The sequence below is a fragment of the Dipteris shenzhenensis genome, chromosome 1 (assembly GCF_047967505.1).
Source record: "Dipteris shenzhenensis isolate YYH24624 ecotype China chromosome 1, Dip_SZ_1.0, whole genome shotgun sequence".
NCBI lineage: Eukaryota > Viridiplantae > Streptophyta > Polypodiopsida > Gleicheniales > Dipteridaceae > Dipteris > Dipteris shenzhenensis.
The window spans coordinates 17,975,463-17,993,929 of record NC_141596.1 but is presented as its reverse complement, the minus strand read 5'-3'; the positions used below and the strand labels follow the sequence as shown (position 1 = coordinate 17,993,929).

The window sequence follows — 18,467 nt, the reverse complement described above, 5'->3', positions numbered from 1 at the left end:
TGTGTGTGCGTCTTCACCCATTCTTGAAGTCTTCTTTCTCTCTTCCTCTTGTAGAGCACTGATGATGCCCTCTAATGTGAGTTGGGGAAGATTATTCAAGGTAGTCACAACATAATCATAGTCTTGAGGCATACTCTTCAAGAGCACCATAGTTACTAGGGAACGTGAACAGCAACGGAACGTCGATCCCCTAGGGAATGGGAACGCCCAAATCTCAAGGAACGTGAACGGGAAGGGAATGCCAGGTCACCATACCCATAAACAAACGTACGATTCTATACATTAGAAAGCTTAAACTTAGAATCCAAGACTCAAAAACGTTGAAATCGCTTTTGGAGTAAGGACTCATGACTCAGGACATAAAGTCAATACTGAATCTTATAGATGAATCATGATTCATGCATAATCATTGATAATAGAATCTAGATTAATCATTATAGCTTGCCAATGGCATACAAAAGCAAAGTCCATCAGAGACAAGGCACAAGCATATGAGATTATCTTGAGTCTTGGAATTTTGAATCTGGATATAAGAAAAGGAGACCTCCGACTACTGAGGCTCCTAGAACTTAAATCAACATCAATGATCAATCTAAATCTGCAGCATTGTGGTTGCTGCCCTCTTCTTCCTCTTCATCATCTCCATCATCTGGATAATCTGCATGCAGGGAACGTTCCCTAGACGTTCCACAAGGGATGTGGAACGTTCCATAGCCGTTCCATAGACGTTCTCTTCAAGCTCAGTGAAGAGAACGCCATTCCAACGTTTCATAGCTATGGAACGGCGTTTCGTGACAACTATGAAGAGCACAACCATAGCATCATCTTCAGTAACTGAAGAGTTGATTGAGGCCAATTGTGTCATAAGACTCCTCAAAATATTAACATGAGCTGCAACATTGTCTCCATCCATCTTAAGTTCAAAGAACTTAATTTTCAAATCCAACTTACAAGTATGAGAGCTAGCACCAAATAACACATCTAAATTATGCTAGGCCTCAGAGGGGGATTCCAAATCAGAAATATGATGCACTAAATCATCTCCCAATCCTAAAGCAATGAGTGCATAAGCCTTCTCTAGCCTTTTAGCATCTACAGGTGTAGTTGAAGAAGAGTTACTTGCCTTCCCTTTACCTTTGGTTATGATTTATTCTTCTTCTTGAGATGATTGATTCCCTGACTTGACCAAGTCCCACAAATTCTCTTTCATAAGCACAAATTTGATTTTCATTTGCCAAGTGTGAAAACCTTGGCCATTGAACTTATCTATCTTAAAGGTGGCCATTGAGAGGGTCTTACCTTTATAATGAGGCAGTGTCTACTCTCTTATAGATGGTCAATCTTTATGAACAAAGAAGTCTCCCTCACCATACAAATGCAAGTTATTTGCTATGTACTCAGAAAATCCCAAATTCTTGGCATAGAAATATCCAATAGGTTTTTCCCAAAGTCTCTTGTAAGGAGTTTTCTTTACCTTGATCTTTTCCCTTCTTGTTGACTTGGACTTCTTCACATAGTTCTCATTAGAAGAACCACAAGAGCTAGTCATGATTACAACTCAAGTACTCATAAAAAATCATAGTGCATGTGTATCATCTTCAAATCCAAGAAGATACTTACAATGAAAAAAACACTATAAGTGAGTATTTGAACCAAACTACTAGCATTTAACTGAGAATCTTCTGTCAATGATTTGTCCCAAAGCTTGCATCAAGCATTCAATCAACCAAAAAATGCCCAAAATGCAGTGTAAAACAGAGTAACTTGGAGGCCTTGATTCCAGCTCTATGAAGCATATTTGAAAGGGCTTTTTATGCGCAATTAACACTCTTATACCAGAGAATGTTCACCTAGGAGGACTCCCAAAAAAACGCGCAAAGTTTCTCATGAGAACAACACCTTCTTCTATTGGTCTTTGTGTGATTTCTCCTTGTTCCAGCAACCATTGGTCCTGAAACTTGGACACAAGATAGCTTGTAGTGTCGCCCACCCGTGGCTAAGAGGAATTAGAGTATAGTTGAGCACATCGTCGGAATTACGTGACAAATCGGTGCACTGTATTCGTATCGGCACACACAGTAGAGATGACCAAAGCTTAATTCCTCTGGGTCATAGTTTCGCTCCAAGACAAGGTATCTCCAGCTCAAAGGGTTTGGCAAATGGCGCAGAAGACGAGGAGAACAAAGCTAAGCAAAATCTGGAGAGAAAGAGGACAGAAATGAAGAAGAAGGTGGAGGGTGGAGAAGAAGATGATGAGGTGGCATTTTGGAGCTAGAATAGGCTAGGGGCTCAAGGAGGCTCTGAGACGACATGTTGGGGAGTGGGAGAAAAGATGGACATCATGGAGAAGAGTGTGGAAACCAAGAGCAAAATTGTTCCATTGAGTTGAGAGGGAGTCCTCTCTTTCATAGAATGGGAGAGAGAGTGGCCTGGATTATAGGCACCTCTCCTACATCAAAGAAAATCATTTCCTACATCAAAGGGACTCTTAAATCTAAGGCACCTCCCCATGTGGGGGCCTTTGCATTACATCATCACTTATGTCATGGTCTAGACACATCATAGTACTTAGTGTGCTACACACACACACACACACACACACACACACACACACACACATGATCATAGGACAAGCCTTTGCTCACACAATTCCGAACAATTGTTCATCTTGGTTTGCAGCCATACAAGATCAAAGGACTCATACCAATTGATGTATGATTAGAGTGTGTCAACAAGACCTTGTGAAACATGACCATTTATCCTTTGCCCTTTTGAGTATCATGGCAAAAGAATTTGGCCCCTTCAAGATGGTGATAAGTGTGAATGGTAAGTCTGGTGTCCATTTTGACAAAGTAGCTCTTGCCAAAAGTTTCCCATAATCTTGGCATCTCTATCACTCACAATAAGCCATACATGTCACGAGGTCCAAGACTTCCAATAGGGGATATACAGCAGCACAGTCGAAGTTCACTCCCCCCTCGTTCACCTCAAGCCAGGCAGGCTGACTCATTGCTCAGAACTTCGTCAGAAAGTCTCCGATTTTCAAGAAGGGTGCTCTCACATGTACAACAGTCCACATCGTTTGAGTCACCTCTACAGCTACGCATGCTGCAAGTTGATCATGGCCAAAAGGTACTAACAGGGGTGCCTTGAGTCATAGCCAATTTATTTCCTTACGGCAACTATAGGAAAGGAGCTGGACTCCTTATTTCTTTTCAGTTTTCTGTTTGCAGGGCCTTACTGCAGGCCATGTAGCTTAAAAGAAAAATCCATGAACAATGCGTCAACCTGTGAGGCAGAATAAATAGTTTTGGCTGGGATGAAATGAGCAGCTCTTGTCATCCTATCGACCTCTATCTATTAGAAGAAACCTAGACTAGTTTCCACATCCACAGACACCTGTAGATAGTTCCCACAGGGATGCCAAATCCTGCAGCCTTGTACCGCCCTGGATGCTCTATGGTAAGCACATGTACTGCTTCTATGGCTCTCCTTCCACTTCTCAGGTTGCGTGATCCTCTGTGAACTTCAGCGACCTTCTGTAGTGCGAGCTCCTCAGACTGCACCCTCCTGCACAAGTGTGATCTCCTGCTGGCTGTAGTAGGTATGCACCGGGTGATGATTCCCCTCTATATAGGGCTGGAAAGCCCCCCACAGACTGGGCAACCCAGTCTGTGAGTGTGCTGAGACTCGCCACGACCAGCGTACCCATGTCTGGGGCCTATAAATGCACCAGCCTATTCACTGCTTGCCCCTTTCCTGGGTGCAGTCTGACACATCTGTGATCTCCCCTACTCCCTGTAGAACCTCTGTGCCTGCCGCTCTTGTTGCTTGCGGCTGATCAGCAGTGCATTTGGTAGTCTACGATGATGCCCACATGGCTGCGATGTGGGTGTCCTTCTCCACTCTGATCTGGCCATGTGGCACCTTCTTCTCATGCCCACATAACAGACTCTCTTGCCACATTCCTACACTGCTCTCCTTATATCGAGGCTTACAGGTGGGGCAATGGGCGTACTATTCCAACAGCCCCTCTCACTATCACACAGTGGGCCACACAATGACCCAAAGACATATCCATTCCATCTGCTCCCTTTCAGAAGCTCTCAGAAACAGATTGAGAATTGTTTGAAATCCAAGTCCAATATTGGCATACCATGACTCTTCGTGTCCAGCTCCGCTTATCCTTGCTCTCCATGAACCAAGCCGATACACAGGTATAATCACAGTACCTATCCTTTAATGGCATCTGTCATGAACTGTTGGGTATACCAAACCACTCAGGTACAATCACTAGGTACATCCAGCTATCCCCCTCTGAATTTGAGAACCATTCAGACCCTAAAAAGTACATAGTATCCTAGGTCTGTTTCAAGCCACTATGCGACCTACACGGTCCCAAACACACATCTAGAAACTCTGGAACTACTCCTAGATGTCTCATGACACCAGCTCGAAATGAGCTCCGTTCAGGTTCAAACCCAAAGCCCACAAACATATAATAATACTCTCGATCATATGGCTTCTAGGTCTTTGACACATAGTTCTTGACGAAATCAGCAACCCTCATGCATGTGGTCCTCCTTGAGAAGTCTTGATCGTCAGCAACACTTGTAACAGCTCCGCAGAGCTAGCTACACCAAACCAGGTCCACCAACCAATAGAAGGTTTCGAGTGTCTCTATCAAAAGATAGTTGGAGCAGTACTTCAACCATAATTTACTACTAAATACTGACTCTCTATCAAAATTCGGCTCATCATCTGATTAAAGATAGCTTCAGCTTTACTTAAACCAAAATGTTCTACTTGATACTTTGAGGAAGATGCTGATGAATTTTGAGCACCAATGCTCCAGTGGATGAGGAGAAATCAATAAAAAACCAGTTGGGCTTGCTTAAGCTCTCTTGGGTGACATTGTGCGATTTTGCACGTATACTTGCTGGTGGCCCTGGGCTGCTATACAAGCTCCACTTTGGCTTCAAAAGCCCTCTCAAATTTGCTTCAGGGTGTTTGAATTGAGGTCTTTTTTCTTTCCACTGTCATACCCAGATGTATTTGATTATGTATGATTAGACTTAGGATTCAGCACGGGTGATGATGCTCGTTTTAGTAGCTCCACCCTTACTGGGATTTGTATCAGGTTTTCTTTCAGTCTCATAGACCCATTGGTCTTCCGAAGACTCTAATAAAATTTTTTTCTTTCTTTCTTTCTTTCTATTTTGACACTACAGTTTTGGACAGTTTTGGTGATTGGATGCTTGATGCAAGCTTGAAAGAGTGTTGAGGATGATTTACTGTTAGTAAACTTTCAGTTAGTTATGTTTATTCAAAATGGCTAGCTCTTGTTGCTCTTCTAATGCTTCATATGTGAAAGCAAAAGAAAAGAAGAAGAAAGAAGCATCTAGATATGTCAATACAAAGCTTGTGAAGAGAAAGCCATATTATTATTCTAATGCAAAAAGACTAGGATTCTTTGATTTCATTGCTTGCAATATGCACTTGTATGGTTGAGATTTATAGCCATTTGTAAAAGAGCAAACACTGCTTAATCCTAAAGGTAAGACCCTCTCATGGCTACCTTTAAAATAGACAAATTCAATGGCCAAGGCTTCCATACTTGGCAAATGAAAATCAAATTTGTGTTGATGAATGAGAACTTGGGGGATTTAGTCAAGCCAGGGAATTAGTCATCACAAGAGGGTGAATCCACTACTACCAAAGGGAAGAAGAAGGCAAGTGACTCCACTTTAACAACACAACAGATGCTAAAAGGCTAGAGAAAGCTTATGCAATTATTGCCTTAGGTTTGGGAGATGATTATGTGTATCATATTTCTGATTTGTAATCTCCTTATGAGGCTTGGCATAAGTTAGATGTGCTATTTGGTGCTAGCTCTCATAACTCTTAATTGACTTTAAAGATTAAGTTCTTTGAACTCAAGATGAATGGAGACTCTGTTGCAGCTCATGTCGACACTATGAGGAGTCTTATGACACAATTGGCCTCAATCAACTCTCCAGTCTAACTGAAGATGATGCAATGACTGTGCTCTTGAAGAGTATGCCCCAGGATTTTGACTATGGTGTGACTACTTTGAATAATTTTTCCCAACCAACACTAGAGAGCATCATCAGTGCTCTACAAGAAGAAGAGAGAAAGAAGACTTCAAGAAAGGGAGAAGATCAAACTCAAGCACTTACCATGAAGTTCACATCAAAAGACAAGCACAAAGCATGCAAGCATTGTCGAAAGGCCAATCATCTTGAAAAAGATTACTATAGGATTAATCCATGCACTTATTGTGGCCAAAACAATCACTCTGAAAAGTTTTGCAAGGAGAAGAAGAAAGACGAAGCAAATATGGTTGAAGAAAGAACACCATTACCAAATGAAGCAACAAATTTTGTGGTAGATATAGATAAAGATTGGACCTTCTAAAGTCCAACATCTTTGAACTTTTGTCACTTGGCCATGTAGTCAATTTTGAGGTTCTCTGCCTAGAGTAGTACTCCAAAAAGAATGTTATGGTTATGTGTTTAGTACTTATGGTCTTTGTAAATCACCTCTGGTCACCATATGATGTAGGCCATGTGATATGTTTTAGCCTCCATGGTACCTCTTGCAGACATGAGAAACTAGGTCCAAACAAAGGCCTAAGATTAATTCTTGTACATGGAAGAGAGAGAACCATTTGGAGGGGGGTTTATTCCATTTTGTAAACCTTGACCCTTGGGCACCCTTGCTAGCAGAGATTCTAGCCATAGATTTATCATTGACCACCATGAGATGGCTTGTAAAACTATGTGATTAGATGTATCCTTGACATAGCATGAGGCAAACTCTTGAGGGGGGGTATGTTGGTATGTTGGGACATTTGTGATCAAGGGCTTGCTCTAACTTGCATGTGTGCATCTAGTAGCAGTCACATGTTTGTGTGTGTGTGTGTGTGATGAAGCACACTTATGATCTAGGATAGGTGCCTATGATCTAGGCCACCCTCTCTCCCACTCTATAAATGAGAGGCTAATCAATAGAACACACTTTTGGATTCTTCTTGTGTTCTCAACTCTTGTCATGATGCATCTCTTCTCTCCCACCACTTCCCAACAGTGCCATCCAACTTATCCTCTTGGGCAAGTACACCAAAAACATCTCTTGCATTCTGGACCATCTCAAACAAATACACAATTACGACAAGCTTTGACGAGTTCACGTTCTGTGAACACAATGCAGAATGCACACATTCAAAGCCAATGCTTGGCTTGAGGATGCACCCCAAGGATCTGTCCCTGACTGTTAAAACCGGACAGCAAAGTTGACTGTTTGAACAGTCCCGAAATTCCCTGATGCAAACTTCTCATATGTGGCTGAGTTGCAGCACCAGATGTGCTCTAGACAATGGACTTCTCAGCCTGAGCAAAAGCTGAGATTTTCTAACCTCTTTAGGGGCTGAAACAGGATGAATACTCCTCCAAAAATGACGATTTCTGGTACAGCAAGTCCGGGAAGAGTAGATCATCCACAAAGGCTGATTGGGTTCAACACACCACCAGAGTTAGGCTAGTTTTAACCCCCACGGGCCAATCTTTGCTGAGGTGTCACCCAAACTTCCTTGTTGTTAAAGGAAAGCTCCCTATGAAAGAATGATGCTGGGATGTCAGTGGGGATGTCATAGTAGCTAGTCCCTGCTATGCATGATGGAGTTTATGGTTTTCAACCTTGTGAGTGACTATCATGAGATTGAAGCTGCACCATGTTGTGTTTTTAGAGGATGAGTTTGGGAATGTTCTTGGATTCATCTAGGTAATGTTCTTGGATTCATCTAGGTATATTGTTCAGTATGTATGCTACAATTGTTTACAGCCGCACTCACTACATGTACACGCACATATACACACACTCTCTCTCTCTCTCTCTAATTTTCTGTTATTTTCCTTTTTGGGGGTTGTTTGGCACACAGTGGACAGCCAAAACCAGATCAAGCAAACGTTCTTGCACAAGCCCAGCAACAAATAACCGTGCAGGTAGGGGTGCAGGTAGGGACTAGTACATATTTTCATTTTTTATACAAATACGTGACTATGGTTAAGTGTTAACTGCTTCATACATCCCAGAATCCCCAGCTTCTTGATTGTTTTGAATATTTAATTTTTTGATTCCAGAAACTGGCTCTGCAAATGAATGGTGGTGCAGCAGCTCTAGCTGGTTTTCCGATTTTGATGTCAGGCTTGTCATCAGGATTGATGCCAGGGGTCTTGCCTGGGATGACAACCGGAATAGATTCAGGTGTAGAGGTGCCAACCAAGGTGGTGTGTTTGACTCAGGTGTGTGTTTCAATGTTGTTGTCTGCATCACATCTGCAAAGCCTTGCAATGGCTGTAAGGAGTATGGTGTAGTGTGAACATGGTTTGATGGTTTGTAGGCTTGCGGGCTTTAAGTTCATCTTATGCATGAATTGCTTTCAAGTGGTCTTAAAGCGTGGCTATTCCCTTTGTTTCCATGATCAATCCTTATGTTACCCATGGTGGCTTCTTCACAATACGGCTCATACTTGTTACAGGTCCCCGTAGGGCACCTGCCCCCTCCCCTACATAGGGAAGCGGGGTCTCTGAGACTCAGATATCTGAGACCCTGTCCTGCACCATTAGGAACTGTAATGGTACCTTATGGTCTGAACCAGGGAACTTCTCGGAATCCTATACAGGCCACGACATAGTCTTTTATACAGAGACACATCAGAGTCCAGAGCGCCCTCTTCCAATATTCAGTAGGTATACATGGGAGTCTGCCTACAGAGATCAGATGAGGGGTACAGGAGGAGTTTGAGGTTCAGGTGGAGTTTCAATCCTTTTCAGATCCACACTTCAAGGGACCATTTCAGTAGAGCAGAGAGATACATATTCCAGATTTCTTTGGATCCGGATTCGACACATGGACAGCCGGGATCTGTTTGTCGCAGTTTGCTACTTCCCCCCTGAGACCTCCCACTTTGCTAGAGATATCCGAGGTGATGATGAGACATCCCCATTTGCTGTCCTTTATCGGTCCATTGTTGACTTCTCTAGCCACGGAGAAGTCCTTCTAGTGGGGGACTTCAACGTGAGGACAAGGGCCCGTCAGGTACCACTTCTTGACTTCAGAGATGATTTCACTTGTGAACCAGGGAACTTCTCGGAATCCTATACAGGCCACGACATAGTCTTTTATACAGAGACACATCAGAGTCCAGAGCGCCCTCTTCCAATATTCAGTAGGTATACATGGGAGTCTGCCTACAGAGATCAGATGAGGGGTACAGGAGGAGTTTGAGGTTCAGGTGGAGTTTCAATCCTTTTCAGATCCACACTTCAAGGGACCATTTCAGTAGAGCAGAGAGATACATATTCCAGATTTCTTTGGATCCGGATTCGACACATGGACAGCCGGGATCTGTTTGTCGCAGTTTGCTACTTCCCCCCTGAGACCTCCCACTTTGCTAGAGATATCCGAGGTGATGATGAGACATCCCCATTTGTTGTCCTTTATCAGTCCATTGTTGACTTCTCTAGCCACGGAGAAGTCCTTCTAGTGGGGGACTTCAACGTGAGGACAAGGGCCCGTCAGGTACCACTTCTTGACTTCAGAGATGATTTCACTTTACTACCAGATATTGACTTTGAGGAGGCAGGTATGCTACGGGTTTTGGCTGACAGGCGAGGTCCATTCTCATCTTATGGGCAGGTCCTATTAGACCTCGGTAGGATACATGATCTCATTATCTATAATGGTCTTGACAGATGGCCTGCTTCAGGTGGTTTCACATGCTTTCCACATGGGGGGGGCTCCAGTGTTGATTACATCATGGGATCCCCTGTCTTCACATCTCGCATTACTGACTTCACTGTAGCACCTCTCCCCCCAGGGGCTGATCATACATACCTTTTCTTTACCATCTCCACCTCCCTTCACACAGCACCTTCCACTCCACTCAGTGTTTACTCCACCTACCACGATATACGCTTTGATCGGGATCACTCACCTTCTTACTCTGGCCGTCTGTACATACTTCACTTATATTGACTTCATACCCCTTTTAGAGGATCGTGCTGCCCTTGTCACCTGCTCACTACACGAGGCTGCCATTCACGCTTTCCCCCACACCACCCGCTTCACCCGTCCACCACCCCTTGGAACCGTACCCTGTAATAGTTGGTATGATGATGAGTGTAAGGCTTTACGCCATCAACTCAGATTCGAAACCAAAAACAGTCTTCCGAGCGCACCAGATATGCTACGTGAATACTACGTAGACCGGTACAGAGGAAGAAACTAGACTTCGTTCATCGGAATGAGAAGCTACTGAACATTTTGTTTAGTAACAACTCTAAGGACTTATGGCGGAGATTTCTAGAAGGACGGTTCCCTTCACCACTTATTGACACTCAGATCTGGTTTGATTATGCACGTACACTTTATGACATTCCAAATCAGCCAGTCCCTAACCTCTCACACATGCCTCGTTCTGCATCCTGCACCCTCTTCACTAGAGGAGGGGTAAAGGATGCCGTAATGAAACTTCATAATGGCCGAGCGAAGGATCATGAGGGGCTATGCATTGAGTTCATTGCATATGGGACTAACCTCCTAGCCCTGATCTTAGCAAAGCTTTTTAATGAAGCTGCTTTTTGGGATTTCCACACACTTGGACCATTAACACTATCTCACCCATCCACAAGGCAGGGGATCCCATGAGCCCGGAGAACTACAGGACCATTATGATTGGACATGTTCAATCATAATGCATCAGTACTTGACTTCAAGGTTAGCAAACTTGCAGAGTGTCGAGGACTTAAAGCAACAGGACAGGCCGGATTGTGGCGTCATCATGGAACCATGGACCACATCCTCACACTCAGATGTATCATCGAGGAGGCGAGGTCACGAAAGCAGAGGGTTTATTGTGGCTTTGTGGATTTTCGCAAGGCATTTGACACGGTTCCGAGAGCCGGCCTCATACGGTGCCTAGAGGACTTGGGCTATGATCAGGAGATCATTTGGGCTGTCATGGCACTTCATGAGAGAGTTTCTGGCAGAATCCGAGTGGACAGACGAGATCATGAGCACCATCGGGGTCAAACAAGGGTGTCCTTTGTCGCCTACCTTGTTTGGCCTCTACATTGACAAGCTTGAGACAATGATGCAGACACAGGGGGGTGTAGGTTGCTCTCTTGCGGGCACGTTGATCCAGATTCTGCTCTATGGAGATGACGTGGCTCTTTTGTCTTCTTCAGTAGAGGGGCTTCAGAGACACCTAGAAGCATTACAGTCCTCTTGTGAGTCTCATGATTTGAAGGTCAACCTGGGTAAAACCAAGGTCATGATCTTCAATACATCTCGAGCCATCATGCATCAGGAGCAGTTCACATTTGCGAGGTCATCTGTTGAGATAGTTTCATCATACAGTTATCTTGGGGTTATCTTCTCCGGACCCAGCTTCACTATGAGACCCGCGATGCAGGCACGCTTGAGTAGAGGATATGCTTCATTGGCCAGACTAGAGAGGCAGTGCTTCCGCTCGCACTTTCAGAATCCACGCACCAAGGGGTTGCTTTTTTACTCCTTGGCTCTCCCAGCGGGGAAGTACGGCAGTCCTTGTTGGGGACCAAACTTGTTGGATACAGAGTGGGTCCATGTGGAGCGGGTACAGGTTCTCATGTTATCACAGATGATTCGTGGTAAGTCATCCGTTCCTCACCAGATCATTCAGGTTTAGTTTAGGTCACCCCCTTTATAGCTAGATGCTGCATTTTAGGTCATCACATATCTGTACCGAGTTAGGGAAAATGGGGATTATACCTCGGGGCGTAGCAGGCTACCATGGATAGCTCTATCCTCTTCTATGACACTTGCAGCAGGAGGAGACCAAAGGTGCTGGTATGCACATACAGAGAGATGGTTTGAGCGATTGGGGCTCCACATGGATAGACTACCTCCCTTCCTGTACACCATGGATGCTCCGTTTTCTCCCCTCTTATCACACAAGGTCAACTAGGTTATCCGTGAGGATCTACTACAGCTACACATATTTCGGACCTGGTTGGGACTGAGTGAACTCCCAGTGAATCTTAGCTTCTGTAGAGATCGCTTCTATAGAGATCGCTTCTTACATATCACAGCGGAGGGTTTTATTGACCCACCAGGATACATGTAGATTCACCTACCCCACTCGTTGAGGATCTCTCTTGGGCAGTTCCAAGCAGAGTGACTACCCAAGGAGAGGCGCATATGCACACTGTGTGACATGCAGGAGGTTGAGACAGAGGAGCATTTCATCTTCAGGTGTCCTGTGTACTATGAGATCCGAGGGCATTTCCACTGCCTCTTCAGGGATAGTTACGGGATTTTGGCCTGTTTCCTCTCCCACCGCGACCAGCGGTGTTTGGCAGGTTTCATTCATGAGGCACTTAGACACCGTGAGAGGATACTTTGAGCACGGAGACAGGAGCAGACTTCTTCCTCGGCTGATCCCTCTCAGAGCTCTATCACGGAGTTCTTTCAGCTAGATCACATGGACCCCCACGAGACGAGGCCTCGACATGACCGTGACCCGGAGCCTGTGACCCGACAGCTCAGACAGAGGGTCGACACACAGATCACACTTGGGGACATCCCCTCCTTCTTTAGGGTCGGAGCCCGACCGACGGGGGTCATAGTAGCCCTGGTCAAACGAAGAGCTACGACCAGGAGACGTGCCAGGACCGCACCTTTGAGTGGCCAACAGCACTCTATCGCCGACCTCATGCCTCCACTGCCTCATCCATCCTGATATCTTGCTGCTGCCGATGATCATGATGATGTTGATGACGATGCTGAGACTGATATATAGTCGACCATCGACATGACTATGTTGTACTTAGGACTTAGTACTGCCATTCTGCATTTTTGCATTTTGTATTGGTATGGACGCTCGTTTAGTAGCTCCACTACCACAGCTTGTTGTATTAGGATTTTCACAGTCTCATAGACCCATCGGTCTTCCGAAGACTTAAATAAACTTTCTTTCTTTCTTTCTTCAAAATATCTCTCATGTGTTGTGAAATAATAAAGGACCGCCCACTATGCATCTATTGGCCTGTGCAATATTTATTTGTCCAATTGACATGAAATGCCTCTTTTTTAATGACAAGCATCAATACAGTATCAAATCAATTAGTGAGCCTTTCAGCTAACAAACTGTGGCTCAACCCCTTAAACATTCAAAGTCTTGAGCCAACTAGCTCTAGAATTTGATACTTCATTCACCCTTTGAGCACTCTTTTCCTGGAGACATGACAACAGAGATTAAACGTGTTCTGTTTCAGTTTTACAGCAGCAGTCCCCAAGACAGTACCCTTTTTTGGCCACTCATTGCACTGTTAATGTGCACCATGGTGACATGTTTGGGAAATATTCTTTCATGAATTTTTAGATCTGTAAACTCTGGCACCATGTTTGGTACATGGTGACATGTTGAGGAAAAATTCGTTTGTGGATTTTAGATAACGTAAACTCTGGCACCTCCCCAATGTGCCGCCCATTGGTACTAGTGTTGTCGCCTTCCCTCCATTGGCACTAGTGTGTTGCATGGATGATGGTGCATTGATGGATGGTTACATTTGGGCTTGGTTCATCGTGGAGATTGAAAGATTTTCAGTGGATATTTACTACTAGTGAAAATTTTGTGGGCTTGTTGTAGTGGATTATATATTGTTCTAATGATAAACCATAGATGTGTGCTTTAATGAGCTTGTTAGACAGGTTGTGACACCAGATGAGCTGAAGGATGATGAAGTGTTCAATGAGATATATGACGACATGAAAGAGGAATGTGGCAAATATGGTTAGTTCAGTGGGGTTCTTAGTTGACCTCGTATTACTCCTCATTTATCTTATGTAACGTCTTTCTAATTGCAAGTATGGTTGCAGGCACACTCTTAAAGCTTGTGATTCCTCGATCAAGAGGAAATGGAGAGGTTGTTCCTGGAATTGGGAAGGTAATAAGTAAGCTACTTTAGGATGCATGTCTTGATATATAAACCTGCTGTGATAAGGAAGGACAATGTGACAATGTGATTGTTATAGCAGCTGGGTCTTTCCTCGTTGTGGCTTTGTTCTCTTTACCATGTAGAAGTGATCATGCTTGTCTGTGTGTTAATACGAGAATATTGAAACACGACAAATATTCACACAAAGCAAAGCTGAACTTTTATAGCATGTACTGCATTCTACGATCCGTTCAAGTTTGTGATTGCAGCATTAGGCACTCAGAAGTATGACCCTATTCATTTTGCTATTCCTATGACGCTATGTGGATAAAAACCTGGGTTTGTATGAATATTACGTCCCAGGTTTGATCACATCTGCAAGATGGATGCTCTATGCTTATTGAGTACATTTGCAGGTTTTTCTGGAGTATAGTGATCCCAAAGAAGCAGGCATGGCCAAAGCTGTTCTGCATGGAAGAAAGTTTGCGGACAACACAGTAGTTGCTGTATATTTTTCGGAAGATAAGTTTTCAAGAGGGGAATATGATAATTAAACATGTGTATGAAGTACTTGGTATTCAGAATGAAGTGTGAAAACCTCAGTCAAAGAAATGGTATTCAGATGCAGCAAAATCAGACATAGCACATCATATGATTTAGTCTTGAATTAACTGGAATATGCCCCCTAGGTTAAAAGTTATTTGGTGAGCCCTCTGGAGGATATATTAAGGCATCAGTCAGCATGTAAGGAACCAGAGAAATACTTGGATCGATGTTTTTGTAGCTAGCTGTTGTTGTGCAGGAGATGTACCAACAATTAGCCAAAGGCAGTCCACTGTATGCTTCTCAGTAGGAATTTACAAGAGGATCTGTTGAATCTGGTGGGCTTGTCAAGCTGTAGGGTATAAATTTCTTCGAGTTAGGCTTTAGACGAGGTGAAGACTGCAGTATTGTGGTCAATATTTTACACATAGCCAAAGCTGAAACCCTTCCACAAATATTGTGTCAATGTGAAGGCCTGATTCGTATGGGGCTAACAGGGCTTTGTGCTTATTTTTAGTTGATATAGCAGTTTTGAGGGTTGATATTCCTTTATACAAGTCTGGAAGCAGTTATGTATCAAGTATGCATGGGAAGAGAGTGAACCTCTTGAATTCTCAATTGCGAGCACAAGTTCTAGTTTTGACGTTCCTGGAAGACAAGTGCTCAATGGGGGTTTGGTTTGTACCTAGTGCATGCTGCTCACAGCAGAATTGATACTATGTTGACCTACAAACTGCATTAAGTTGAGCCCAGGATTTATGAATCATGGTTATTGTCAGGCTTGGAGGATAAGACCAGTTGACATGGAAGAGACGCTTTTTTTTATAAACTCCAAACGCAAAAGTGGCGCTTTCATGTAGTTGTAACGTTAGTCAATCAAGCAAGGTTCCAGTATGTGTAGAGCTCACATTCGAGCTACCTGTCAAGCTTATACTGGAGTGTCCTCATGTAATAGTGACAGTCAAAGCTTTGTAATCAGAAGAGCTTTGTTGGGCTCAGCTTCAACTTCGATTGATATAAATATCAGTTGAGTGTTTTCTCTCCTTCTCGTAATTCATGTGCTGTTACTATCACAAATTATTGACTCCACTGTACTTCTAATTCTGCTCAGTTTATTTCTCACTCTTAGTCTCAATTGGAGTATTGATAATTCTGCATTCTGTAATATTGAACTCGTTAAGTATTTAGTGAATGGATAACTTGTTTACCTGAATATACAAAGTGTTCTCCTAGATCTCTCACGTTAAACTGCCCACACAATTCTGCCTTGACTTGAACTATCAAATCTGTGGTGTGCTTACCATGACTCGATCATATTAGAGCATTAACATAGGTTGCAGCGATTGTCAGATTTTCAGGTGGTTTTTTTACAAGTCCTCCCTTAAAACCTCGTGTTGGTTAAATGTAGACTTTTCCCTGTAGATATCTACTGAGAGAATCCCATTGGACGTTCATGTAATGAAGATACAAGTCCAATTTGTGTGTAATTGACAATAGTAGTTTGATTAGAATTGCAAAAATTCTCTTGAAAATTACTCTTATCTATTGAGAGCTACTAACCTTGTTTTGTGTCTTTCAACTTGCCTTTGCATTTGAGTTTGGTTTTGGAAATCCTTAGTAACCAGCAACGTTTTTATTTGGAGGTGGTCTGTAGGTTTGCATTAAGTTTTTTTCACAATGCCTTCATATTCTTTCTCCATGGCCCCTACACAATGTTTAGATTTTTTTGCCTCTTTAAAAGATGCTTGTTTTTCAACATTTGAAAAAGGCCAACGTAGAACATGATGTCTAGTTTTCTTGTCAAAGTCTGTTGCATCTTCTATCATTTTCCTTTACCCATCTCAGGGAAGTTGTTGCAGGGCTATCAACTCTTCTCTATTGAGGAGAGCTTGATACTTAGCTTGATGCTCATGTCTCAGGTTATTCAAGACTTTCGTTTATTTGAAAGTATATACTCATACATCTATTTGATTATATTAATTATGTCTCCAATTGCATCATCGCGTTATTCCAAATCCATCATGGGATTTTAAAATCAATGTGATCATGATGCCATGGGCTCCCTTTTGTTATTCTTTAAAGATAACACCTTGATACAAAACACCTTGGTTTCCTTTTTCTCATATGATTATCCAATGAATATGCATGTCGTTCTCTGTTTAAAATTCTCCCTTTCATCCTCATGGATGTGAGCATATGCTATTGAAACAACTCTGAGGTGTCTTATTGTCATCCATGCTCTTTGCTTAAAGTTCTCTCTTTTGTCCTCGTGATTGTGAGCATATGTTATCAAAACAATTGTAAGATGTCTAGTTGCGGGCTTGATTCCCTTCCAAACTTTTAGTGCCACATTATCTCCCTTCATTAATGCATGTTCAATTGGCTATCTTTCAGATGCCTTTTCTCAATTCTACATTGTGACTTTGTTGTTACTCTAAAATAGTAATGCATGCACCACATGCAATTAATTTTGACCTTTAAAGTCTTGCAAGGAATTTGCTTTTAATGATGGTAAACCCTCATCACAAATTGCAAGATAAACTTTAGATTGATTGGCCTCACAATGTTTTCACATTTAAAGTAAAAGGCACACATGGGTTTGTACCACTTAGTTTTTGTGAAATGGAGCTTTGATCATGGTAGGTAAGTTGCATAGATTGTATAGCTCATGGAAAAGATTATATTCTCCCAAAATAAATCCGTATGCTTCGTAAGTATGAATTCATTCTTAGAATGATTTTCTTGGTTCATCTTTACATTATGGCAATGCATTTGTCATTGCTTTTCCACTGATGTTTCTCACCAAGTTTACTGATCGTTTTTCAATAAAAGTTCTTAAGTATGAGTGATTTTGGCATACCATCGAGTATTATGTTGTGAGTTAATATTTTTTATTTCATCTTGAAGTACGTATGCATGCATGTACATGCACGCACGCACAGAGGCGTGCGCATGCGTGTGTGCAACACTCGCATGCGCACATGCTCGCTTTCAAAGGCAACACGCACGCACGCTCTCTCTCTCTCTCTCTCTCTCTCTCTCTCTCACACACACACACACACACGTGTGCACAACTACATATATGCATGTATGTATGTATGTATGAATGCATGCATTTATGCATGTCAAATAACTCACTACCAAAGTGAGGTTAATGCACTTGATTTGCCACACCGTGTCGTCAACCTACCATAGGTGAGTTCTCATACTCCAATATATCCTCTAGTACTCAAAATCTTGGCTTTCAGTAGAGGAGTGCTCAAAACCTTCTCATGATCACCTCGAGGATTCCCCCTGTTGAGTCTCCTTGAATGTATCTCCAGAATAGCTTCACTTTAAGTGTCAATTACTAGTCTATGATCATCCTTCCATGTGCATGGCCATGCCGCCTTCATCCTCGAGCTCTTTATTGCTGGTGACCCCTTGCTACATCCACTCATTCCCGTCGATTGTCCATTCTCAGTTTATAAATTATTATGGTTTCTAGTTGGCGAGATTCTGCCAACTTCTTTTGCCTTGATGCAGGTGCTCCTCCCCTCTTGGCTGGGTACCTTTGGCATCTCTCTGAGTGTGTGTCAGACATTTGTTAAGGCTTGGATGATCCTGTCGGTTGCCTAAGTACAAGCCTCTATTCAAACACTGGTTGTCGGATAGGTCTGCAAGATCCTTAAATCATCAATAGACACATACATATCTTTCCCAAACCAAACAACTATCATACCTCATCGCTTGTCAAAATGAACTGCTACTCTCAATGTATGTGCACTTGGTTCTACAAACTACTATTCTCAATCCACTCAATTCCCCACTCTTGCTTCCATCATGTCAATTCCTCAATAAGATCGTCAAATGTTGACTGTCTTTTTTCCTTCACCCCTCAACTAACCAATGAATTGGTGCTCATTGTGAGTGCATAGTGCC

At 42.9% G+C, this 18,467-nt stretch overlaps 1 protein-coding gene across 5 annotated transcripts in view; it reads left to right on the top strand.

The window, feature by feature from the left end:
* The window catches only part of LOC147905485 (splicing factor U2af large subunit B-like), a 76,534-nt gene extending 60,959 nt beyond the window's left edge, over window positions 1–15,575 (top strand). For 4 of the 5 annotated variants that reach the window (XM_087372915.1, XM_087372929.1, XM_087372908.1 and 1 more), the window contains 5 exons: window positions 7,961–8,024; window positions 8,163–8,324; window positions 13,777–13,858; window positions 13,945–14,012; window positions 14,420–15,574. In XM_087372915.1, the coding sequence (XP_087229041.1) occupies window positions 7,961–8,024; window positions 8,163–8,324; window positions 13,777–13,858; window positions 13,945–14,012; window positions 14,420–14,557 (514 nt within the window). In that variant the 3' untranslated portion in view covers window positions 14,558–15,574. Of the gene's footprint in view, window positions 1–7,960; window positions 8,025–8,162; window positions 8,325–13,776; window positions 13,859–13,944; window positions 14,013–14,419 lie in introns of all 5 variants that reach the window. The other variant, XM_087372922.1, reaches the window with a different exon arrangement.
* Window positions 15,576–18,467: the final 2,892 nt, after the last annotated feature.